This window comes from Podarcis cretensis, assembly GCF_951804945.1.
Source record: "Podarcis cretensis genome assembly, chromosome: 2".
NCBI classification, from domain to species: domain Eukaryota; kingdom Metazoa; phylum Chordata; class Lepidosauria; order Squamata; family Lacertidae; genus Podarcis; species Podarcis cretensis.
In genome coordinates, this window is record NC_137171.1 from 116,095,993 (window position 1) to 116,121,444 (window position 25,452).

The window sequence follows — 25,452 nt, forward strand, 5'->3', positions numbered from 1 at the left end:
TGAGATGGGCGCACAACCCCAGAGTCTGTCAAGACTGGCCCGTACGGGCAGGGGTACCTTTACCTTTACCTTTATTATTATAATACAAAACCACCACCAAGATAATGCAACCCACAAGGCCAAATAATCGAAGTTGCAAAAATGCCCAATGCAGCCACGATGGCCAAAGCAGCTCAGCCCATCAAGCTATACAATACTAATTGCAACTTTTTTTTTTTTTTTTTTTGCAAAACTCCCACATGGACTAAAATCAACACAAGCTAAAGAGTTGTTGCTGCTGCTGCTAACGATATTACTAGCAGGGATATTACCTCCAAGGCGCAAGAGAGGAGGAGCCCTCCGGAGGCCGGGCGGGGCGTGCGCGCCTCGCCTGGTGCCAAACTAACTTCTTGGCGGCGTCGCTCCGCCCCGCTTCGCCCGCGATTTGCATCCCTCCCGTCGGCCACGTCAGCCGGGAGTCCGGGTCCGGCTGCAGCCTCCGGAGGGGAGGGGGAGAGGGATACCCCCCCTTAAAAAACACCCCAGGACCCCCCTTCCCCCCCCCCCGCCCCAGCCAGGATGGTCCTGCTTACCATGATTAGCCGGGTCCAAGACGGGCTTCTCCTGGCGGCTTCTATGCAAGAAACGGAGCAGGTAAGAGGAAGGAGGAACCCAGGAGTCCGGGGCTTCCAGGGCATCTCCGCCCCCCACCCCGCTCAGCCGACCCTCTCCAGCTCTAACCACTAGGAAATCCTTTCCTCTCAAGGGTCACGTTTCCGCTTTTTAGGACCCTTTTCGCTACTTCTTACTTGCACCTGGTTTTGTTCTACTGGGAAACTCAGCCAGATGGGCGGGGTATAAATAATAAATTATTATTATTATTGGTGGGGGGGGGGAGTGAACTTTCAAAACTGGTTTCAGAGATGATTTGTGTAGGGGTTATGACATTGGCGCACGTGGAGTGGGGGTATCAAACAAATAAATTAATTTCACCAAACGTCACGGGGCGTCTGAAGGCTGCAATCGTGTACACACATCTGCAAGGAAACTCAATTGAAAAACAATGAGACACCTTTCTGAGTAGAAATAATAATAATAATAATAATAATAATAATAATAATAATAATATGTATAGCAGGGGTGGATAAATGCCAGTTTAGGGGACCTAATCTGGACCCACTCCTCCTCTTGGTAATTTTTCTACCCCACTTTCAGATCCCATGGGTTTCGAAGGCGGTGCAAAATAAATAAGTAAATTTAAAAGTAAGATGGTCCCCTGATTTGGAATGCTCAGTGGTGGAGAATCTGCTTTGCTTGCAGAAATTCCCAGGTTCAATCCTGACATTTCCAGGTACAGTTAGGGGAGGCCTCACTCTGGAACCCCTGAGTGCTGCTTCCAGCCAGTGTTGACAGTACTGAGCTAGGTGGGCCAGTGGTCTGACTATAAGGCAGCTTCCTGCGTTACAAATCTACCCTTCCCGCCAGTGGAAAAAGGAAGAATAAATCTCTCTCCTGCCTCCCAGCTGATGTGTGGGGCAGATGAGTGTGCCCACTTTTGGCCCCGCCCTCTGCCGGCATGTGGCCCCCAAAGGTTTGGCTGAGGGCGAATGCGGCCCTTGATGCAAAAAGGGCTGCTCCAACGTATAGGAGACCGCTTCAAGTGTACTTTGTATTGTAAGCTAATTTTGTATTTTCCTGGCACTACACACACTCATATGCAGAACCAGCTTTAGGCAGGTGAACCATAACTGCTAAAGAGAGCTTTCTGGCTCAGAGGCAGTTTATCTTTGAGTACCAGAACTTGGGAGCAGATCACAAGGGTCCTTCAGAAGCTAACAAAAATGGGCAGCTAACTAGGGACGCGGATGGCGCTGTGGGTTAAACCACAGAGGCTAGGGCTTGCTGATCAGAAGGTTGGTGGTTCGAATCCTTACGACGGGCTGAGCTCCCATTGCTCGGTTCCAGCTCCTGCCAACCTAGCAGTTCGAAAGCACGTCAAAGTGCAAGTAGATAAATAGGCACCGCTCTGGCGGTAAGTTAAATGGCGTTTGCGTGTGCTGCTCTGGTTCGCCAGAAGCAGCTTAGTCATGCTGGCCACATGACCCAGAAGTTGTACGCCCGCTCCCTAGGCCAATAAAGCAAGATGAGTGCCGCAACCCCAGAGTCGGCCACAACTGGACCTAATGGTCAGGGGTCCCTTTACCTTTAACTAGCAAGTGATGAAAACAAGTTGCTGGACTAGATTATCCAGCAAGACTGTTATTCTTTTCACTTTTCACTCTCCACCCCCATCGTTCTACCCGGACACTGAGGTCCAGTTCTGAGGGCCTTCTGGCGGTTCCCTCACTGCGAGAAGCCAAGTTACAGGGAAGCAGGCAGATTGCCTTCTCGGTAGTGGCACCCTCCCTGTGGAACGCCCTCCCACCAGATGTCAAAGAGAACAACATCTACCAGACTTTTAGAAGACATCTGAAGGCAGCCCTTCAGGGAAGCTTTTAATGTTTGATGTATTACAGTATTTTAATATTTTTTTGGAAGCCGCCCAGTGTGGCTGGGGAAGGTCAGCCAGATGGGCGGGGTATAAATAATAAATTATTATTATTATTATTATTATTATTATTATTATTATTATTATTACTAAACGGACTTAGGCAATCCAATGTGTGCCCTCAGGCTCCCATCTTTAGTATTCAGGCAATAATGCCAGCCTGCCATGCAAAGCTGTTGTAGGATTATGTGTGCTGTAACAATCCTCTAACGATGCCTAATAATGTAATTGCCTTCCTCTCTTCCTGAGGGAGCCCAGAAGTCTTGGGATCATAGAGATTCTTCCCACCCCACAACTAGCTGTAACCGGTCCCCTTCCCAGAGTTTTGATTTAAGCTCCTTGGCTGGTGCAAGAGATTTTGCTGCCGGACGTGAATTATTATTGCGGTGTTATAAGTATAATCATTTGATTTGTTTCCCACCCTTCACCTTAACGCCCCAAGGGCACATCACAACAGTTTCGAACGCAACATTAAAAACCATATAAAACAAATTGCAGCCGCAGGAACAGGGTGGGTCGTAAAAATATACCTTATTTTTCGTCCTATAGGACGCACTTTTCCCCCTCCAAAAATGAAAGGGAAATGTGTGTGCGTCCTATGGGGCGAATGCAGGCTTTCGCTGAAGCCTGGAGAGCGAGAGGGGTCGGTGCGCACCGACCCCTCTCGCTCTTCAGGCTTCAGGAAGCTATCCGCAAGTCTTGCAAGCCCGGCGGGAGTTCCCACAGGCTTGCAAGGCTTGCGGGCAGCAGCCTGCAGCCCAGAAGCTCGGGGGACAGCGGGGAGGTGCAGCGCCGCCACCCCGCTATTCCTCGACCTGGTCCGGAGGCCAGCGAGGGGGGGGGGGAGAAGCAAGCTTGCTTCTCCCCCCCACCAGCTCCACAAGCCGCCACCCCCCTATTCCCCGACCTGATCTGGAGGCTGGCGAGGGGGGGGGGAGAGAAGCAAGCTTGCTTCTCCCCCCCCCCCGCCGCCAGCCCCACAAACTCGGGGGACAGCGGGGCAAGCCGCTGCCCCATGGAGGCTAGAGAGGCTGTCCCTGAAGGCAGAAGAGGGAGACGGAGCGCTCCGTCTCCCTCTTCTAGCTTGGGGATGGCTGCGCAAACCTGGGGGGGAAATAAAATTTTTTCCCTTGATTTCCCCCCCCAAAAAACTAGGTGCGTCCTATGGGACAGTGCGTCCTATAGGGCGAAAAATACGGTACCTCTTGAGTATCCAAGATCAGGGTAAAAACAGAATGGCTGAATCAGGCCTGTGGCCTACCCTGGTCTAGCATCCTGTTCACAGATGCCTTTTTTTCTGGGAAGCTCAACAGCAGGACCGTCAGAGAGCAACACCACCAGTCTTCCTACCTGTAGCTCTCAGAAACTGATATTCAGAGGAATATTCAGACCCCCGACAGTGGAGGGAAAACTTAGTCTCTGATAGCCTTATCCCCTTGGTGTTAGTCCCTATTATTTCCTCTGCAGTCGAACCGGAATTTCCAAGAATATCACAGCCAAGCAAAGCAACTTTTTCGGAAGCTCGGGGAGCATTCGCCGAACCGCTGTTCCTTGCAGGCTGGAGCGATGACTTTCCAGTAAGTGCCCGGTGTTTCTCAGAAATGACGGAGCGTGGTATTAAAAGGGCATCTCTTTTGAGAACCTGCGAACTGTTAAAAGATGCTATAACAGCACTGGGATTGACAGGGCAGTAGGCTGATGGTGTGGGGGATCTGGCTCCTTCCGGATGTTATTCACAGAAGTATCTTAGAATTATAGAGTTGAAAGGGGACCCCGAGGGTCATCTAGTCCAACCCCCGCAATGCAGGAATCTTTTGCCCAAGGTAGCTCCCATCATCCCTGGACATCGGCCATGCGGCTGGGGCTGATGTCTGCTGGAGTCCAACAACAGCTGGCAGGTCGCAGGTTTCCCCATCCCTGCTTCGGATGCATTTTTCTTGCTTAGAGTGCCAGGGGGCCCTGTGTTCAAATCCTGGATGTGAAACCTGCCTGGACTGGGGGAAGCTACAATTGAGAGAAGTTGGAGGGCCCCCAACTTAGAGATAGAGCATGTGCTTTGCATGCAGAAGGTCCAATCCCTTTGCTTGTCTAGATTAAAAAAGCGTTCTTGGGCAGCAGGGCTGGAAAATGCCTCTTTCTTCGATGTGGAAGAGCTGCTGCCAATCATATTTCACAACACTGAACTAGATGGACCAATCGTGTGACTCAGTATAAGGCAGCTCCACATGACACCCGGCTGCTGCTTCTAAACCACCTTCACCAAAATAACAACTTGCATGGTCGCCTGTGTTCCCAGTTGGGAGACGATGGTTCATTTATTCATACAAGGTATCCCAACGTTGTAAATTATTTGCATTATTTTACTAGTGTGGTTGCGCTACTACAAATTCCTAGGGTCTAGAAACTTGCTTGTGAGGCTGTTTGTGCTTGCTTGAAAGAGCCGGATCACGATTTCCCTTCCTCCTCGCTTCTGTGCCCTCTTCCTCCTCTGCAGCTACCTGATCAGCCAGGGCATTTGCTACCTGACGCTGTGTGAAGCAGCTTACTCCAAAAAGCTGGCCTTCGCCTTCCTGGAGGAGCTGCAAGCCGAATTCTGGGAGCTGTACGGGAAGAAGGTGTCCTCCGTGTCACGGCCGTACGCCTTCATCGAGTTTGGTGCGTACTAACTGGGGGAGCCTCTCCAGCCCAGCCCAGCCAGCCTTCTAGTCCTCATTGTCTAAACTGTGTTAGGCAACACAAAACTCCTACCTGCCTTGCAAGCAGAAGACCTTAGGTTCAGTCCTGGTGGCTATTGGATCTGGAGTGTACTTTTATTTATTTGTCTAGAAGAGAAGTGGAACACCTCTAGGTTCTTTTCTTTATTTGGGTGGGGGGGGCGAGAGCTAATTTGCCTGCTCCCTCGAGCCAGTTTTTCTGACCCCCTGCAAAACTTGGAATAAAAATAAAAGCAGACCCACATTCACTTTGGACCACGTGTACACACCACAGCAGCATGGAGTAGTGGCCAGAATGCTGGCCTAGGACCTGGGAGAGCAGGGTTCGACAGTGGAATTTGCTGCCAAGGAGTGTGGTGGAGTCTCCTTCTTTGGAGGTCTTTAAGCAGAGGCTTGACAACCATATGTCAGGAGTGCTCTGATGGTGTTTCCTGCTTGGCAGGGGGTTGGACTCGATGGCCCTTGTGGTCTCTTCCAACTCTATGATTCTATGATTCTAAATCCCCACTCAGTCATGAAGACCACTGGGTGAGCTTGGACCTGTGTTGTTACACAGATAAAATGGATGGGGGGGGGGGGGAACTGTGGGCACTACCTTGAAGTCCTTAGAGAAAAATCAGGATACCAGTGCAAAAAAACAACAAACCACTGGGTGAGTGGCCTCAGCCCCATCCACGCCCAAAAGCTGAGTCCCTGTGGCCTAGTAGTAGTTCACCTCTGATGTTGCCAATCCACGAAACCCTCCTATATTTTTTTTAAAGACCTCTATATCCAGAAGCTTAAGAAATCCTACCTGGACACCTGGTCCAAGCGCCACCTGAGCAGCATCAACATGGAGCTACAGGATGTTCAGAAGATCATGGTGACCAACATTGAAGAGGTGCTCCAACGTGGAGAGGCCTTATCAGGTATGGGGAAAAGGGGGTTTGTGATCAGTGCTGCAGGGAGATCTGTGATCTGCGTGTCGTATTGGAAGTCACAGAGCAAAATATCACGTCTGTCTAATTTGGGGCCTGGGGTGGATGCGAGGATATCACATCCCCAGGTTTGGGAGGAAATCCAGGCCTGGACATATTCGCCTACGACAGGTTAGCCGCTCGCCGTGGCGAGCGGGAAGAGAAAAAATGGCGAAGATGGGGTTTTAAAAGGTCTGTTAGCCAGCCCTGTCTTCTTTTTTTCCTCTATTTGCCCTCCAGCTCTGGATTACAAGGCCAGCAACCTGTCAACTCTCTCTAAGAAATACCGCCATGACGCCAAACTCCTCAACAGCCGTTCTGCGTACGCCAAAGCCGCCGCTACCAGTCTTGTCTTTGTGATACTTATGATCTACATACGCTTCTGGTGGCTGGTGTGACCCTGCGCTGCCTTCCTTCTTTGGTCCTGCCTCATACGGGGTTTTGTGAAAAGAGTGGGGTGTGTTTCTGCACCCCCCTGCTCCGTCCTCCCCCAAGAGGCCGCTGTAGCACCTCTGGGAGAAACGAGAACTTGTGGAACTTGTTACTATTTTCAAGCATGGCACCGTTTGCCACCCTGCGGCTAAACCTGGAATGACAACCGGTAGAGAGAAGTTCAGCATGGGGACTGTTTGCAATTGCGATGAGTGTGGTTGCTTTTTTTGCTTTTAATCTGCAAAGCGTTCTGCAGCTTCCTTTGTCTTTTCAATGGACAAGGAAAAGAGAGAGGGACACCTGTTTTTGGCAATCGCAAAAACAGCCTACGCACAGAGAGAGTCCCATGGCATCTTCAAAACAACCTAGGTGGGGATCTTGTTCCTCTACAGATGTTGACGGGCTCCCATCTGCTTCAGCCACTATGTCCCATTGGTCAGAGATACTGGGAGTTATAGTTCAGGAACAACTAGGTGGCTACAGGTCTTCCCCTCCTTGCTGTAGAAGCTCTGAATGCTACCATGTTAGATAGGTTAGTGCAGCTGTTGCAGACAGAGAAACCATGCTTGAAATAAGATGGAGGGTGCTGAGGAATCATTCCAAGTGAGGCTGGTGTTTTTTTTAGTTAAGATCATGGTGCTTTTTCAATAAATGTTATTTCCCATGAAACTGGGAGCAGGCGACTCGACAGTGGGTGGGGGAAGGAAAAAAAACTGCTCGTAAAAAAACCTCCAAAGCTAGTACATTTATTTTAGCAGTACATTTTCAGATATTCAGGGCTCAGCCTGAGTTCCAGTAAGAGCCAGTCCAGAACCTAATTTTCAGTCCAAGGATATGTGACTGGATGACACAAGGGGAGGGTGTTTTTGAGCATGTGCAGAGTGTAGGCAAGGGTTACCTTTTTGTACTGGCTTTTAATGGCACGAAATTTTGCTTCTAATGAACCAGTTTGGTTTAGCGAAGCGGACTGAATTCGTTCAAAAATCTCTGAACAACGCCCAAAAGTCATTCTAATGATTTCTGGGTGAACTGAATGCAAAATAAGTTTGGGGTTTTTTGTGTGTGGGGTGTGTTTGTAGAACTTTCAATGGTTTCTAGCTCATTTTCAGGTTCATTGGCTTACATGTTTTGTTTTGTTTTTACTCTTTAGACTCTTTGGGCTTTTAAGCTTAAAGATCATAATGGCTGGGGAAAATATATCTTAAAAACTGCTTTGTGTGTGGATTTTGATATTTGCTTAGCCTTCCTCTTTTCGCTCTATAAGACGCACCAGACCACAAGACGCACCTAGTTTTTGGAGGAGGAAAACAAGAAAAAAAATATTCTGAATCTCAGAAGCCAGAACAGCAAGAGGGATTGTTGCGCAGTGAAAGCAGTGATCCCTCTTGCTGTTCTGGCTTCCTGGATAGCTGTGCAGCCTGCATTCGCTCCATAAGACGCACACACATTTCCCCTTACTTTTTAGGAGGGAAAAATTGAGTCTTATAGAGCAAAAAATACGGTATATTTTATACTTCAGCACAGCTGCTTGCAACATTCTGAATGCTGAATGTGTGTGTGTGTGTATTTGCTAAGGATAATTTGGATAAATCTAAACCAAGTGTGAACCAAACTAGTTTATATCGCACAGGTACTAGAAGTAGTTTTCCTTTTTGGACACCCTGAACTAGCTCTTTCTAAAAATGAACTTTTCAAGCACGGCAGCCAATCCTTTCCCCTGCCAGGAGATTTTTCACTTGCTTCAATTGTTTTTGGGTTGTTAGCCGCAGTATCTATGCTCAACCTCCACTGTCACAGGCAGCACACCTCCGAATATTAGTTATTGGGAAATGCAGGTGGAGAGAGTTCTCTTGCGCTCAGTCTTCCTACAGGCATTTGGTTGGTCTTTGTGAAAGCAGGACACTGGACTAGACGGGCATTTAGACTGATCCGGCAGGCTCTTCTTATGCCCCCCCTCCCAATTTTTCTAAGGGTTGGGGGACAGAGCTCCTCCCTTCTCCCTGATAATTTTTGTTTAGATGCTAGGAGGAGGAGCAGGGAAGATTAGCCGCAAGAGAGCAGATCCCCGGTTCTGATTTCTAAGGAGCCCTCGAGGTTCTAAGCAGGCAGAGCTGAGCTATGCTACGTGGCAGGGATGGTGTGTAATCATTGCAAGGCCTGGTCTTCATAAACCCCCGTCTATCTGATTCTGCACCAGTGGAAAAGCAAAGCCAAATATGACAGCAAGTATATTGGGGAATTGCAGCTTGGGGAAGCGGGGCGAAAGACCACTCTGACCCCAGTAGCCTGAGATCGTCCACCATTATCCAACAGCGAGTTATGATCAAGGATTTCTCTGTATGCTCCAAGCTGTGTGACATATTGCCACGGACTCGTGGAACAACACCTTGTATGACTCAGATGTGTCCTCAGACAGTTCTCCGGTTTTACACAAGATCCTCCTCGTTCCTCCATGCAGGACGTCTAAATCTGCCCTCGGGCACTTCTCGGCTCTGAATTGCCTCCCTTCGTGGTGCCGTCCTGTGACATCATCCCAGCCCTGCATGACCTCATCAGGAAGCGCCACACCATGGCTCAGTCCGCTGTTGCTGACTCGCAGCTGTAGCCTCTGGCCAACCCAGACCCAGAGGGTGCAGAGTCACTCGTCGGGTGGCCCCACAGCGTTTTCTGATTGTCCAATCGGCAGTGTAGGAGCGGGGAGGTCCTTAAAAGGGCCCTTGGTCTCTGGGACCGGAGTTAGCCGCTGGTTGCCAGGTTGCCACTTTAACCTGCGTGGGCTGCCGGCAGACCGTTGGGGCTGGGGGCGTGGCCTGTGTGGCGAGAGCTGCTGGGAGGGGCGGGGGCAGTCCAAGAGGGCCAGGATGTCGTGGTGGAGGCGCTCGAGGGCCACGTCCTTCGGGAGGCAGCCCACGTGGTCCCGGATGCTCTGCTTGGCTCCGTTTTGGAGAAGAAGGCTGGCCACTTTGTAGCTCCCCTCTTGGGCAGCCACAAACAACGGGGTCTGTGCCTGATGGGAGGGCGCAAAATAGATAAAAGTCACATCTCCACAAATCTGTTTAAAACACGCTTATAAAACAGCCATGGCTTCCCTCAAGGAATGCTGGGAAATGCAGTTTGTTAAAGGTGCTGAGGCTTGTTAGCAGACCCCGCGCAGACCCCTACAGTTTCCCCTCCACCTCTGACGTGTCTGTTTTCAGACGGCGTGAGCAGAAATACATTACCTACCCGATTATCCTGGCTGTCCTTATCAGCTCCATTTCTGAGCAGGACAAGGGTGGCACGGACGTTATTGACCGCCGCAGCCCAGTGGAGGGCCGTTTTTCCTGTGGGACAGAGAATACAGGGATTGACTGAATCGAAATCCATGAGGTTCTCTGGGTGATCTTGAACAAGTCGCAATCAATCAGCCAAACCAAACCTCCTTGGAGGAGCTCCCTGGTGTAGACTTACGTAGGGTTGCCATACGTCCAGAATTTCCTGGGCATAGCCAGAACAGTGCCCAGACGGAAACTACTGAAATGTGCGGGAAAATTCAGTCGTATGACAACCCATCTCAGAAGTGTATTTCCTTAAAAATAGCTCAAAAACTTAAAACTCAAAAACTAAAAAAAAAATTATTTTGAGATTTAGCAAGACTAAATCTGGGCAAAACTAAAAACTTTTATGTCCTAATTTTCACTTTTTGAAATATGGCAACCCTAACTTACAGCAAATCAGCCTGCCAGGACCCCAGATGTGGCACGGACGCCGCAGCAAGGAGATGGCTTGTCCGCACCCAAGCAAACAGTTCTGCATCCTTTATGCACAAAGCAAAATCCACAAAGCTATGGTTTTCCCAGTAGTGATGTATGGAAGTGAGAGCTGGACCATAAAGAAGGCAGATCGCCGAAGAATTGATGCTTTTGAATTATGGTGCTGGAGGAGACTCTTGAGAGTCCCATGGACTGCAAGAAGATCAAACGTATCCATTCTTAAGGAAATCAGCCCTGAGTGCTCACTGGAAGGACAGATCGTGAAGCTGAGGGCTCCAATACTTTGGCCACCTCATGAGAAGAGAAGACTCCCTGGAAAAGACCCTGATGTTGGGAAAGATGGAGGGCACAAGGAGAAGGGGACGACAGAGGACGAGATGGTTGGACAGTGTTCTCGAAGCCACTAAAATGAGTTTGACCAAACTGCGGGAGGCAGTGGAAGACCGGAGTGCCTGGCGTGCTCTGGTCCATGGGGTCATGAAGAGTCGGACACGACTAAATGACTAAACAACAACAAAAGTGTATATCTGTTTACCTAGAACTTCCCATAGTACCTGGCTGGTGAGGCCATAGGTGGCAACTGCCCAAAGTCTCTCCACAGATAAGCACAGCATCAATGCGACCCAATTAGCATACATCAAAGCGAGTGAATGCACAGACATATATAAGCTCAGTCCTACAACAACTATTAGTTTTGGTGTTATCTTGACTACCAAGATGGCATTTGCAGGCCTTCTGGGACATGCCACTTTGAGTTCAGCACACGGACAAGCAATGCCCTCACCTCTCTTATCCACAGCCCTGATGTCGGCGTGATTGGCGACCAGCTCCTCCACCATGTTTTCAACCCCAAGCCGTGTGGCAAGCATGAGAGGGGTGGTGCCGTCATGCGCTGATGCGTCCAAGTCTGTATGCCGGTGCCGCAGAAGGATCTGTGGAGAAAATGTTCCCTTTTTTAAAAAATTGCTGCTGGCTCACTCCTGCCAGTGGGCCGCTGGCCTCATCCAGCAGAGCTCTCCTTATGCTCTTGCCACAGTCTCTCCTCTCCAGGGTTTCCCCCAAGCAATCAGAGACTGCTCCTGCATGCAGCCAACCTCTCCTCTGCTCTTTTCATGCCTCTCTTGGTCCTGGGAGACCAGAGGGAAGGGGAGCTTGCCGCAACAGGATGGAGGAGACAACCTATGACACTTCACCAGCCTGACTCCTCTCTGCCTCTTGACCTCCCTCGTCTCCTGCTTCCGATTCTGGACTTCTCTCTGCTACAGTCTCCCTGCTCACCAAGCCCTGTTACCTCCTCAGCTTCCCACACCTCCTCCTTCCAGTCTTCTCCTTCTGACCACTCATCGTTGTCCCACCACCACTCCCAGGGCTCTCAGCCTTCTTCCTTTGGGGGTTCCCCAGCTGGTTTCCCCCACCGTTCCTCTGCGTCCAAAGACACCCACCTAGTCTCGTATTCTGTTCTCCCAATGACCAACCATATACGCCCCAAGGACCCAAGTACACCCACCTCCCCAATTGTGATTCCCAGCGAGTGCTCTTCAGAGGCATATATTGCCTCTGACAGTGGAGAGAGAAGAAGAGTTTGGATTTGGATTTGATATCCCGCTTTATCACTACCTGAAGGAGTCTCAAGGCGGCTAACATTCTCCTTTCCCTTCCTCCCCCACAACAAACATTCTGTGAGGTAAGTGGGGCTGAGATACTTCAAAGAAGTGTGACTAGCCCAAGGTCACCCAGCAGCTGCATGTGGAGGAGCAGGGAATCCGGTTCACCAGATTACAAGTCTACTGCTCTTAACCACTGCACCACACTGGGAGAGAACATGGTCATTGTGACCAGTATGATAGCCTTGTCCTCTGTGTTCAAAGAGTCTTGTTTGTATGGAGAAGGCCTTCTGGGAGTGTGATGTCATTTCACCCTTGCACCTCCGTTTTATTTTAGTCACCTGGAATACACCCAGCGCATCGGCAGCAATGGCGCTGTGCAACGGGCTCCGTCCCCACTGGTCGCGGGCGTTGACGTCGGCGCCGGAGGCCAGGAGCCTGCGGGCAGCATCAGCACGGGAGAATCGAGCTGCCAAGTGAAGGGGCGTCTCTCCAGGGCTTCCCTTCTGCCCCTCTGCCCAGGATCCCTCCAGGTCCAATCCAGGAGAATGGGTCAAGGGCATCATGGGGGTCAGGCCACAAACTGGAGGGATAAAAAAAGGGCATTTCATGAAGGTCAGACTTGTAACTAGGGACGGACATCCATTTCGGTTTCCCTCTGCCTCTCATTTTCCCAATCTTGAGTTCCGTTCCCCAGATTTCCTCATCAGTTTGTCAGCATTATTATTTATCTATTTTTGGGTTGATTGGTGAGATTTCTATTTTTTAAAATCTCAATAAGCTAACAAAACAAAAAGAAGAAAGGAAAGAGAGAGAAAAGAACGAGAAAAGGAAAAGAAGCATTAGAGAAAAATTAAGAAGGCTTCTGCCTGTTACATTTAAAAAAGAAATTATTTAAGACATTCAATCCATGTCTTCTCCATTTTCTGTTAAACAATATTTCTATTAAGTCAATTTTTTAAAAGAAGAAAAGCCCCCTCATGAAAATTTGCCAGCCTTTTAGTGCAAATTTCTCCCTTCATACACATTTATGTGTGCAATTTTGGCAAATATACACGTGTTTGCAAAGCAATCTCTCCTAGTATTATTATTATATAATTCATTATGATATAATATTATATTTATCTTGCCCTCCCCCCCCCCCGGTTCAGACCAGCCCTGTGGGCGGGATTTTTCCTTATTATTTCCAGTCCAGGGGCTTGTTGTTGACGGCTTCCCTTGATGGCCTGCTTCCCTCTTTACCTGGCTTTTGAGTCTTGATGGCCTTCGCCTTGGGGTCCTTCTCCTGGCTTGAGGTCGGTGTGCTGAACTGCACCTGCTTCTTTGGCCTAGACTGGCCTCGGTCTGGGATCGAGACGGCATCTGCATCACCCTGTATCAAAGAGGCTATAAAAAGTTTGCTCTGTCCCTGCTAGTGGAACGCAACCAACAACATGGGCACTGCTGCGACTGTGGGCGTCTCCCCTCTGCCACCCTCTGCACCCTGCCTGCCACCCATTCTCCCTGCTTACCTGGCACTGTGATGGGAACAAATGTGACCCTTCTCTGTTCCTTCGTGGGGGGAAATAAAGTAAAAGGGGACATATTCGTCCCCACCACTTTCTCTATGGCCCAACTATGGTGCCACACTTGAAGAAGAAGAAGAGTTTGGATTTGATATCCCGCTTTATCACTACCCGAAGGAGTCTCAAAGCGGCTAACATTCTCCTTTCCCTTCCTCCCCCACAACAAACACTCTGTGAAGTGAGTGGGGCTGAGAGACTTCAGAGAAGTGTGACTAGCCTAAGGTCACCCAGCAGCTGCATGTGGAGGAGCGGGGAAGCGAACCCGGTTCACCAGATTACGAGTCTACCGCTCTTAACCACTACACCACACTGGTTCTCTGTGATATATTGATTTATTTTTAAAAGTTGTTATGATGGCCCTGGCCTTGCCTGTAGGGCTGTAGGGCTCTAGACATGCACTCTGCCGTCCAAATCCCAGCAGCAGCACTGCCTCCTCATCCGGACCAAATACCTCCATATCTGCATAGTTCAGCGGTCCATCAAAGTGGGGGCTGGAGCACATGTCGGGGTCATCTACAAATTCAGCACTCGGCTTCATTGGCCTGGATTGTGGGGAGAGGGGGAAAGAAATGGATAGGAATAAGGAGAGATCCCAGGCTGCTGCTGCTGCTGCTGTTGTTATGAGATTGTGGCATTAATCCCTGGATCCAGCAAGTGCTAAAATCAAATGAAGGCTTCTAATTTTTGGAATAGCCTGTCTAGCTCCCTGGTGAGGTGTAAAGAGAACAAAGGAAAGGGGTCTGTGAGAGATGGCAAATGCCCTCCCTCAACTCACAGATAGGGAGAAGGAGAAAAAAGGCAAAAAAGAATTGGAGAGCAGTGATGTGACCTAGAGGTAAAGCAGCAGACTGGAGAGTTAGAGAATGTTTGAGAACAATATTTGATTTTTGTTTGACTCCAGGAGCAGGACCCTTTTGAGATGTCAATGCAGTGAACCCCTCCATCGCAAGCTCAGGTTTCATATACAATCGTACCTCGGATGTTGAACGGAATCCGTTCCAGAAGTCCGTTTGACTTCCAAAACGTTCAGAAACCAAGGCGCAGCTTCTGATTGGCTGCAAGAGGGTCCTACAGCGAATCAGAAGCCATGGAGGATGTTTGGGTTCCAAAGAATGTTCACAAATTGGAACACTCACTTCTGGGTTTGCGGTGTTCAGGAGCCAAAACGTTTGACTGTCTCTGGAAGCAAACCATGTATCATAAAGACATCACAGTCTCTGCTGTGTCTCATTTTCCAAAAGGAAACATATACCCTGGGGAAGCGCCTGGAACCCCTGGAATTGTGCGCCGCTCACAGATCGGAGAGCATGCGGACGTATAACACTATTTTGCAGGCAGCATTCAGTGTCACATACTGGCAAATTCAGGCAGCGTAATGAGAGTCGATTGAGAGGTCTTATGCAACAAGCCCTCTTTCCCCAAAACATTGGCAGACTTTGGGGGTCTCAAATATCAGCAGTGGCCTCCCCACAGCCTCTCACCTTTCATTCTACATCATGGTTATGGTGCCTCGAGACTCTGCGCCCAGTGTGACAGAAGCAGTTGTGCTTCCTAAATCTGCCTCTGCCCAAAAAGGATAATGCACTGGAAAATCAGGTGTGTGTGGGGGGGGAATGGCTTGTTGCAGCGTTGTCTAATTGCCCCTTGAGCAAATATAATTGGCCCTTAAGCAAATCGGGATGCTCTGTCGGTCTTTGCCTTTGGCTCAACCACCTCTCAGCCTCCCTGCTTTCCGCCCAATGCCAACCAGCCGCCACTGAAGCAAATACAGTGGTATCTCGGGTTACAGACACTTCAGGTTACAGACACTTCGAGTTACAGACTCCACTAACCCAGAAATAGTACCTTGGGTTAAGAACTTTGCTTCAGGATGAGAACAGAAATCGCGCAGCGGTGGTGCGGCAGCAGCAGGAGGCCCCATTAGCTAAAGTGGTGTCTCAGGTTAAGAAGAGTTTCAGGTTAAGAACGGACCTCTGGAACAAATTAAGTTCTTAACCTGAGGTACCACTGTAAGTGGACTGAGTACCCAAGCCATCCTCCTTGTTTGGTGCCAAACCAAGGCTGCCGCCAGCCACGCCTTTCATACTCACTTGAGCCCAATGGCGTCCTCTCCCACCGGGTCCCGGCGGCACCGTCGCTTCTTGGCCTGGTGTGGAGCAAAGCCAGGGGGGAACCAGAGGGAGCCGTGTTCGCGCCTCTGGGGCCGGCGGATCCTCCAGACTCCGAGGAAGACGGCCAGCGCTATGACCACAACGGCAGCACCAACGCCGTATATGAGAGGCCCCGAGAAATGGGAAACGGAGGCCTGCGGATCTGGTGGTGGGGAGGAGAGAGAATGTGAAACAGGAGCCCCCCCCTCACCAAATCCCATCTGCGCTACCGATTTATATCAGTTCCATACCAGTTTCCTAAGCACGGCTTCCTTCTAAATAATTGCAGGAATTGTGATTTGGCAAGAATTATCTGGTAAAGATCCATTGGTATTTGCCCTGAATATTGGGGGGGGGGAGGGAGAAATAGCAGGCCAGAGGTGGGGTTTCCAGCAGAAAAATGGCGTGAAGGCCCTGATCTGGACTGGGAGCACGTTCCGAATCAAACTCCCCCCTTGACTACCTTTTCCTGCAAAACAGAAGTGGCATTTTTGTGGCTATTCTTTGGGCTGTAGGGGGCAAGGGGGGCCTCTTCCCTCCCCCCCAATATGCCATAATTTCCAGATTCCCAGCTTGCTTTGCCTTTAAAAAGAAAAAAGAGTAAAGCCCCATCCACATAACAGACTTAAAACAGTATCATACACTCTAATCAATAGGAAGAATTTTATTTTCTTTTTCTTTTTTACCTTTTGGGTAACATCTTTATTGAAAATTCAAAAATACATAACTACCGTATTTTTCGCCCTATAGGACACACTTTTCCCCCTCCAAAAATGAAGGGGAAATGTGTGTGCGTCCTATGGGGCGAATGCAGGCTTTCGCTGAAGCCTGGAGAGCGAGAGGGGTCGGTGTGCACTGACCCCTCTCGCTCTCCAGGCTTCAGGAAGCTCCCCGCAACCCTTGGGAGACTGGTGCAACTTCGCGCCGCTGTCCCAAGGGTTGCGCAGAGCTGCCTGCATCCCGAAGCCTGGGGCGCGCTGAAGAGCCCATCCTGGGCTTCGGGCAGCTCTGCGCAACCCTTGGGACACCGGCGCGACTTCCCGCCGGGCTCCCTAGGCTTGCGGATAGCAGTCTATTCTGGGGGCTAGGGTCGGGAGAAGCTCGGGCTTCCCCCGCCCCAGCCCCGTGCCTGGGGGGGAAATAAATATTTTTTTTCTTTATTTCCCCCAAAAAAACTGGGTGCACCCTATGGGCCGGTGCACCCTATGGGGCGAAAAATACGGTATATGCGCACCAAACATGGTGAGATGCAAACAAAAAGAGAAAAATAAAAAGAGAAACACAATGGGTGACCTGGGGTCAGGCATTGTCCCTCAGCCTGGCCTACGTCACAGGGTTCGTGTGAGGATGAAAACAAGCAGGAGGAAAACCGTGTATCCCATATTTATGAAGGAAAAGTATGAAGTGAAACTCCACTCTGTTCTAACCAGACAGGAGGGCTCTCTTTTCCCTTCCAGCCTTTCTCAACCTGTGGGTCCCCAGATGTTGTTGAACTACAACTCCCATCACCCCTAGCTAGCAAGTCCAGAGCTCAGGGATGTTGGGAGTTGTAGTCCAACAGCATCTGGGGACCCACAGGTTGAGAACCGCTGCTTGAAACTCTCAGGAATTCGGGCCTAGTGTGTCTGCTACCTACCATTTCCTGCAGACTCGACCCAGGCAGCTACCACTGGGTATGGCACCAGGGACTCAAGGCTTCCTTTGGCTGATAAGGCCGCCAAGAAATTCAGGGCACTTTGGGGGGATGTGAAGCACTGCCCTGAGCACTGGTTCCCATCCACGGCCAAGAAGATGGTAAATCTGCAACAAAAGACAAGAAAGCCCAAAACAAATAAATGCAAAGTAAAATAAATACGAAATAGTTGAGCAACCCTTCTTCCCAGGGACTGCGAAACTGCAGCTCTGTGAGGTACACACGTGCTTTTCCTCTGCTCTTTCCAGGCACGGCCCGCAATTTTAAAGCTTTGCGTTCAAGCGTCCTGTTTTTTGCTATGGGGTTCCCCCCACAAAAAGCTGTGCTTTAGAGCTGAATCAGAACAAATGCCCATCCATAGAAAACTCTAATTGACGATTGCTCCGATTCAGCTTCAAAGAGTGGGCTTTTGTAGGGAACACTCGGGGGGGGGGAGGCACATGCTTAGAAACACAAAGCATTAAAGGACAGACCTGTGCCTTGAAAGACGGGGAAAATGATAGATAATGAACTGGAAAAAAAATATTGAAAATAACTTTCCCTAAGAAACCAGAAGCTTTTCTTTTAGGTATCATAGGACTAGAGATCCCGAAACTATTTATGTACGTGACCACGGCTGTGCAGATTCTGTTAGCCCAGAAATGGAAAGATGGTACAACTCCGACCAAAGAAGAGTGGCAGACAAAATTGATGAACTATGCTGAGATGGCAAAAACTTACAGGAACACAGTGGTACCTTGGGTTAAGAACTTAATTTGTTCTGGAGGTCTGTTCTTAACCTGAAACTGTTCTTAACCCGAGGTACTATTTCTGGGTTAGCGGAGTCTGTAACCTGAAGCGTCTGTAACCCGAGGTACCACTGTAATTAGAAATCAGGAAGAAGAGGTCTGGCATGGTGTGGAATGATTGGTGCAGACACAGAGAAAGGGAGGCTCTCTCTTACCCAACAGTCTCCTCCAAAGTCTCAGGTCGAACCTCCGTCCAGTTGCTCCTGCTTCCAAGCTGCTCCTTTCCCGTGTAGGGGTATATCCTCTCCCTGCCCCGGGAATCTTGCTGAACTTGCAGCGCCGTCCGCACAGCAACCGCCAGAGAATACAGGAAATGGGGAAGGTCCTTGCGGGGAAGCAGGACAGCCAGGCCCAAGGCGGAGTTCCCGAGTGGGCCAGGATGAGACCGACAATCTCCCCCATCCCAGCCACATGAGGCCTCGTTGCATCCTCTGTCGCAGTGCCCGTCCGAGGAGTGGTCCCGACAATATTGCTCATAGAAAGGGCTGAGGAGGAAAAGTTTGTTGTGTGAGGAATGTCATGGGGGAAAGTGGGTCCATAAAACATTTTTTCACCTATACCACTAAAACTTGATAGGGATGGGAAGATCTGCCAGTCCCTCATTTTTCTACATTTTGCAGCCATTTTTGGAATTTTTAAAAAACCAGAACCTCATGAACGTTCAAAATAGAACCCCCAGGTTCAAGGGAAGTCTACCTCTCAATATCAACTGCTGAGGACAAGCAAGAGAAGAACACTTGTCTATCTCAGTTTTTGGCTCGCAAGGAAGCATCTTGGAGGGCACTTTTGTAAACAAACGGCAGGGGAACCAGCTCCATGTTGTCTCTACGTCCGGCTTGTGGGCTTCCCAAGAGGCACCTGGGTCGCCACTGTGATAAACAGGACGCTGGACAAGATGGGCCTTTGGTTTCGTCCAGCCGGGTCCTTCTTAGATTTTTAAGAACAGGCAAGGAAAAGAAGATTCCACCTAAACATTAGGAAGAACTTCCTGACAGTAAGAGCTGTTCAACAGTGGAATTTGCTGCCAAGGAGTGTGGTGGAGTCTCCTTCTTTGGAGGTCTTTAAGCAGAGGCTTGACAACCATATGTCAGGAGTGCTCTGATGGTGTTTCCTGCTTGGCAGGGGGTTGGACTCGATGGCCCTTATGGTCTCTTCCAACTCTATGATTCTATGATTCTAGGAAGTGTCTGGCTCTGTTTTGCCAGGAGAGATAAATTGGCACTCTGCCACCCTCAGATCCATTTCTATATGTGCCTTGAGGCACACACACCACATGCTAAGTGCACAGGGACACAGGAAGCTGCCTTAAACCAAGTCAAACCATGGCTACATCTAGCACAGTATTGTCTACACTGACAGGGAGTGACTCTCTAGGGTTTCCGCACTAGCTGGAAATGCTCTCCCTTCCACTGACAGAAGCAGCAATGCTTCTGAAAGCCAAGTTGCTGGAAACCGCAGAACCCGGAGAGGTATGAAAGGGGCAGAGGAGATGTTAGCTTCATGCAGGCAAAGTCTCAGATTGCTTGGGGGAAACCCTGGAGAGGAGGGCAGCTGTGGTGAGGGAGCGGGGGACCTTCGGTCTCAGCAACTGCTTCATGGGGGCAAGAAGAAGAAGAAGAAGAAGAAGAAGAAGAAGAAGAAGAAGAAGAAGAGGAGGAGGATTAGGAGGAGGAGTTTGGATTTGATATCCCGCTTTATCACTACCCGAAGGAATCTCAAAGCGGCTAACATTCTCCTTTCCCTTCCTCCCCCACAACAAACACTCTGTGAGGTGAGTGGGGCTGAGAGACTTCAGAGAAGTGTGACTGGCCCAAGGTCACCCAGCAGCTGCATGTGGAGGAGCGGGGAAGCGAACCCGGTTCCCCAGATTACAAGACTACAGCTCTTAACCACTACACCACACTGGCTCACACCTGCTGAAGATGGGTTGCTGTGCTCACTAGGCCTGACACCCCTGTGCAGATCCCATTTTTGCTAATAAAGAGTTAACTTCAACTTGCACAGTGTGATTTACTGCTGGCTCGCTCCTGTCATTTGCCCCCATCCTCATCCCTGCTGAGACTCAGGTGGAAGGCAAATCCGCCAGCCAGTGCCACCCCATGGAACCACTAGTAAGTAAGATGCCAGCCTCCACTGGTGCCCACAGCAGTTTCTCCAGCCTGCAAACAAGTCCATCGGCCGCCTCTGTCCTACCCGGCCAATGCTAGACCCTGCTCCCCACCCCACAGACCCCCCCATTCGCCACACCCCCTGGCAATGACCCACTTGCAAGGCTTCCACAGGGCACAGTCAAATCCGTCATACAGGCAGTCCTCGCTACGGCAGCGGCGCTCACAATCCCCGTCCCGGAAAGCCGCCTGGCACATCTCCTGCTTTGGGCAGGACCTCCAAGGATCAAGCACCCCCAGGGAACAGTCGCCACCATCCCAGTTGGTCTCGGGGGAGCTGCAGGCTCGGTCACAGCGCTGGTCTCCTGCCACCAGCCGGCACTCGGAGCTTGTGGTGGCTTTGGTGGTGGGACAGGAACCCAAGGAGCAGGGGGGGAGGTGGCAGTCATGTCCAGAGAACCCTTCCACACACAGGCACCGGAGTCCAGACGGGTGGGCGATGCAAACTCCCCCGTTGTGGCAGTGGAGCGATCCACAAGGAGGGGCTCGCAGCTCACAGGTGGTTCCATCATAACCCTAGATAGTGATGAGTGGGGAAGTAAAGGTCATTAAAAAAAAAAAAAGAAAACTTCCACAGTCTACTTTTATTTCTGTCTGGAAACAAGATGGCACATTTAGAATTAATTAGCACTGCCAAGGCTTTTTTTTCAGCTGGAACTCAGTTCCGGCACCTCTCAGAGCAGAGGGCCTTTTCGGTAGTGGCACCCGCCCTGTGGAACGCCCTCCCATCAGATGTCAAGGAAATAAACAACTATCTGACTTTTAGAAGACATCTGAAGGCAAGCATGTTTAGGAAAGTTTTTAATGACTGATGTTTCAATGTATTTTTAATATTTTGTTGGAAGCCGCCCAGGGTTGCTGGGGAAACCCAATTGCCTTCTCAATCTGGCCCGCGGACGGTTCAGGAATCAGTGTGTTTTTACTTGAGTAGAATGTGTCCGTTTATTTAAAATGCATCTCTGGGTTATTTGTGGGGCATGGGAATTCGTTCACCCCCCCCCAAAAAAAATAGTCCAGCCCACCACATGGTCTGAGAGACAGTGATCCGACCCACAGCTGAAAAAGGATGCTGACTCCTGGTCAATAGGCATATTGGGCATCGAAAAAGAGTAAGTCTAGATTTTTTACATTTTCTTTTTTTGACGGAGTGGGTGGGGAAGGAATGCAGCCTGCATTTTGATAGCAGTGACATAATGGAGACTAGGCATACATGATGGGTGCCAGTCACACAACAACAACATGCCCTCTTTGGGAAGTGTTCTTGCACTGAACAGATTGCCTGATCGGCCATAAGGCAGGGTACTGTGGCTGCAGGGTCCAGCAACAGTTATCAGCTGCGATAACTTGAAATTGTTTTTAGGTTAGAGGCTAGGATTTATGTGCATGCTTAAGACCTGGTATTGGAGATGTCAAAAATCTGTCCATTTTGCTTTTCCAAGATTCTCATTTTTCCAAATCTGAAAGCCAGTTCTCCACATTTTTTTTTAAATTCTCCTGAAAATTCATCTGCATTTGGACCTGATTTTTTCCTAATTATTATTATTATTTTGTATGCAGTTTTGACTAACAATCACTTTATAGGAGTAAACAGAATTGTATCCCTGCCTCCATCCCTACATGGAGCACACCCACTTTAGAATTTGAACAACCCTCCTCCCCCCACAGAATGGCTGCGAATCCTCAGCCCCATTCATACCTGTGGACAGTGGCAGGTGAATTCAAGAGGGTTACCCGGCACCACGCTGCAGCTTCCCCCGTTGAGGCAGGGATTTGACTGACAATTATCAATCAAAGATTCACAAAGAATACCTGTGGACGGGGGTGGAGGGGGAAAAGAATATATATATATATATATGGGTGTTTTATTTTGTTATTACTGAAATTTTCCTTCCGTATGTAATCCACCTTAGATCCTTACTCTTCCCCTTGAGTCGTGGAAAAAACTGAAAACATTTTTTTTTAAATTGCATTTTTGATTTAGCTAATGTTTTTAGAGGGGTGGGTTATAAATGTATTGTCCTTTATTTATTTGCATTTTCTATTTTACATAAACAAATGAATTAAAAACATAAACATATAACCCCCTTTGACTTCCCTCCCCCATTGTGGAACTTAATATAATGATTTCCCCCTCTGTATAGCTTTCATAACTCTATTAATATAAATCCTTTATCATTCCATAGTTCAAATTTTTACTACAAGTTTTCTGTCAATCCCACCAACGTGTGTAATTGTTTACAGTAGTTTTTCAAGCAAATTATAACTTCCCCCATTCTTTATTAAAGACCTCCTCTTCCTGGTTTCTGATTCTTCCTGTAAATTTTGCCATAGTTCAGCAATTTATTTTGTCATTTATTGTTAGCCATGTTGATGCTTCATAGACTCACTGGATTGTAGAGTTAGACACACAACTCCGAGGGTCATCAAGTCCAATCCCCCCCAATGCAGGAATCTCAACATGTGGCCCCCCCATCCAATTTGAAACCACACTGGACCCTGCTTAGCTTCTGGGATGTGCTAGCAGTTTCATTGCAGCACCACTAGGAGCAGTGACAAGAGGAGCAGTAAAGCTAGAGTAGTTAAATTCCTCATATACAAAGGATGAGTATGTTAAATCTGTAATGATATACTGGGCAAGGGATTTGGGGCATAATATCTGTGGGTTAAACCACAGAACCTAGGGCTTGCCAATCAGAAGGTCGGTGGTTCGAATCCCCGCGACGGGGTGAGCTCCCGTTGCTTGGTCCCTGCTCCTGCCAACCTAGCAGTTTGAAAGCACGTCAAAGTGAAAGTAGATAAATAGGTACCACTCTGGCGGGAAGGTAAACAGTGTTTCTGTGTGCTGCTCTCGTTCTCCAGAAGCAGCTTAGTCCTGCTGGCCACATGACCCAGAAGCTGTACACTGGCTTCCTTGGCCAATAAAGCGAGATGAGCGCCACAACCCCAGAGTTGTCCGCGACTGGACCTAATGGTCAGGGGTCCCTTTACCTTTACCTTTATCCAACTTTTAGGCTGGGAAAGGTTATGGAAAACTGACTTGAAATTCTCAGCATGTATGCTGAAAGAAAATTATATGGAAATGATGTACCAGTGGTATTTGACTCCTTGTAAGTTAGCAAAAGGGATGCGGTCTAAACCACAGAGCCTAGGGCTTGCCGATAGGAAGGAATCCCTGCGAGGGGGTGAGCTCCCGTTGTTCGGTCCCAGCTCCTGCGCACATAGCAGTTTGAAAGCATGTCAAGTGCAAGTAGATAAATAGGTACTGCTCTGGTAGGAAGGTAAACGGCGTTTCCATGTGCTGCTCTGGTTTCACCAGAAGCGGCTTAGTCATGCTGGCCACATGACCCGGAAGCTGTATGCGGACAAACGCCAGCTCCCTCGGCCTATAGAGCGAGATGAGTGTGCAACCCCAGAGTTGCCAGCGACTGGATCTAATGGTGAGGAGCACCTTTACCTTTAGTTTAAGTTAGCAAAAATGTATAAGACAAGTGCAAATATCTGTTGGAAATGTAATGAAAAAGAAGGCACATTTTACCATATGTGGGGGGTGTGTAAGATAATAAAAGCATTCTGGGAAATGATATGTAATGAATTGGGGGAAAAAGGTTAAAATAACTTTTATTTAAAAAAACCAGAAGCTTTTTTTATTTGGAATTGTAGGTACTGAGATCCCAAAAGAGCAGAAAAGACTTTTCATGTATGCAATGACAGCCGCACAGATGTTACTAGCCCAGAGATAGAAAGAAGACAAAGTCCCTACCAGAGAGGAATGGCAAACTAAGCTGTTGGATTATGCCGAAATGAAAGCTCAGGAACCAAGAAGACCAAAACTTCAATAAATAATGGGAAACATTTATAATTTATTTGAGATACCTCTGTAAGCAGATGAAAACAATAGCAGGATTGCAATAACACTTGTAATGTAGAAAATATTATGGACAAAATGGAGAGACATAAAATTTGGATGAGGAAATAATATGCAGTTGAAAAGATTTATAATAGGACCAGTGGATGGGAAGGTGGGAACTCTAGAGATTCGGAGAAATCTCTAAATATGGATATGTATTTTGTATTGTTATAACTCTACACTTGTAAAATCAAATAAAAATTATTGTTTAAAAAAGTTCCTCACATACACACATTAAACAGACAAAAGAAAAAATGAACTGGTTAAGCTGTGTTCATAACAGCAAACACTTACCTGTATATCCTGATAGGCACAAACATCGGAAGCCATCTTCACTGGAGTGGCAGCGATGGGCACCAGGCCGGTGGCACGGCTGAGAGAAGCAGGCGTCCACCACCCCCTGGCACCTCTCACCAACGTACCCGGGTGGGCAGATGCAAGAAAATCCTTCGGGCTGAGCCTGGCAGGTTCCCCCGTGGTAGCAACGGGGGCCAGTAAGGGAACAGGGGTCCAAATCGCATTTGGGACCTGTGGGAGATGGAAAAGACGGCATCCCAGGTTGCAGGGCGACAGATGGAAACCGCCCTCTGATACGCAAATACATAAATTTAATAATTAAATGCAGCCCGGACACCGAGGTCCTCCTCTGAGGGCCTTCTGCCAGTTCCCTCACTGCGAGAAGCGAGGTTACTGGGAACGAGGCAGAGGGCCTTCTCAGCAGTGGCACCCACCCTGTGGAACGCCCTCCCATCAGATGTCAAGGAAATAAACAACTATCTGACTTAGAATACATCTGAAGACTTTAGGAATTTTTTTAATGTCTGATGTTTTATTGAAATTTTAATATTTTGTTGGAAGCCTCCCAGAGTGACTGGGGAAACCCAGCCAGATGGGTGGGGTATAAATAATAAAAGTTGTTGTTGTTGTTGTTGTTGTTGTTGTTGTTGTTGTTGTTGTTGTTGTTTGCACATACATACATACATAAGTATTGGAGCAGCCTGATGCCATGATGCCAAACACTTTAATTCTGAGAACCACAGCCTGTCAGATTTAGCAGAGATGGAGAAATTCTGGTTGTACGCACTGAACACGCGGACATCGCAAGGGCTCAACCCAGCATTGCTCTGATTCAGAGAACGAAGCCTCTCTGAGCCTCCGTTCCTCAGAGCTCATCGGAAACAGCACCAGTTTTTATC

At 48.8% G+C, this 25,452-nt stretch overlaps 2 protein-coding genes across 2 annotated transcripts in view; one reads left to right on the plus strand and one right to left on the minus strand.

Moving 5' to 3' along the window:
• The first annotated feature begins 473 nt into the window (after window positions 1-473).
• LOC307209024 (vesicle-trafficking protein SEC22b-B-like) lies at window positions 474-7,840 on the plus strand. The gene is made up of 5 exons (XM_079964110.1): window positions 474-633; window positions 3,995-4,104; window positions 5,022-5,182; window positions 6,003-6,149; window positions 6,438-7,840. The coding sequence occupies exons 1-5, from the start codon at window positions 559-561 to the stop codon at window positions 6,593-6,595; spliced, it is 651 nt and encodes a 216-aa protein (XP_079820236.1). The 5' UTR covers window positions 474-558; the 3' UTR covers window positions 6,596-7,840.
• Window positions 7,841-8,009: 169 nt separating this feature from the next.
• Window positions 8,010-25,452, minus strand: part of NOTCH4 (notch receptor 4) — a 39,718-nt gene continuing 22,275 nt past the window's right edge. Inside the window, exons 15-26 of the mRNA XM_079957787.1 lie at window positions 24,551-24,784; window positions 22,046-22,158; window positions 20,447-20,865; window positions 18,337-18,666; window positions 17,337-17,500; window positions 15,641-15,863; window positions 14,002-14,092; window positions 13,228-13,357; window positions 12,327-12,568; window positions 11,166-11,313; window positions 9,855-9,952; window positions 8,010-9,636 (exon numbers count right to left, since the gene is read on the minus strand). Coding sequence (XP_079813913.1) covers window positions 9,268-9,636; window positions 9,855-9,952; window positions 11,166-11,313; window positions 12,327-12,568; window positions 13,228-13,357; window positions 14,002-14,092; window positions 15,641-15,863; window positions 17,337-17,500; window positions 18,337-18,666; window positions 20,447-20,865; window positions 22,046-22,158; window positions 24,551-24,784 — 2,561 coding nt within the window. The 3' untranslated portion in view covers window positions 8,010-9,267. The remainder of the gene's footprint in view (window positions 9,637-9,854; window positions 9,953-11,165; window positions 11,314-12,326; window positions 12,569-13,227; window positions 13,358-14,001; window positions 14,093-15,640; window positions 15,864-17,336; window positions 17,501-18,336; window positions 18,667-20,446; window positions 20,866-22,045; window positions 22,159-24,550; window positions 24,785-25,452) is intronic.

Coding starts and splice junctions, on each gene's coding strand:
- LOC307209024 (XM_079964110.1), top strand. CDS start 559: ATGGTCCTGCTTACCATGATTAGCCGGGTCCAAGACGGGCTTCTCCTG. Junction 4,105..5,021: donor GCTGGAGCGATGACTTTCCA/GTAAGTGCCCGG, acceptor CCTCCTCTGCAG/CTACCTGATCAGCCAGGGCA. Junction 6,150..6,437: donor ACGTGGAGAGGCCTTATCAG/GTATGGGGAAAA, acceptor TTTGCCCTCCAG/CTCTGGATTACAAGGCCAGC.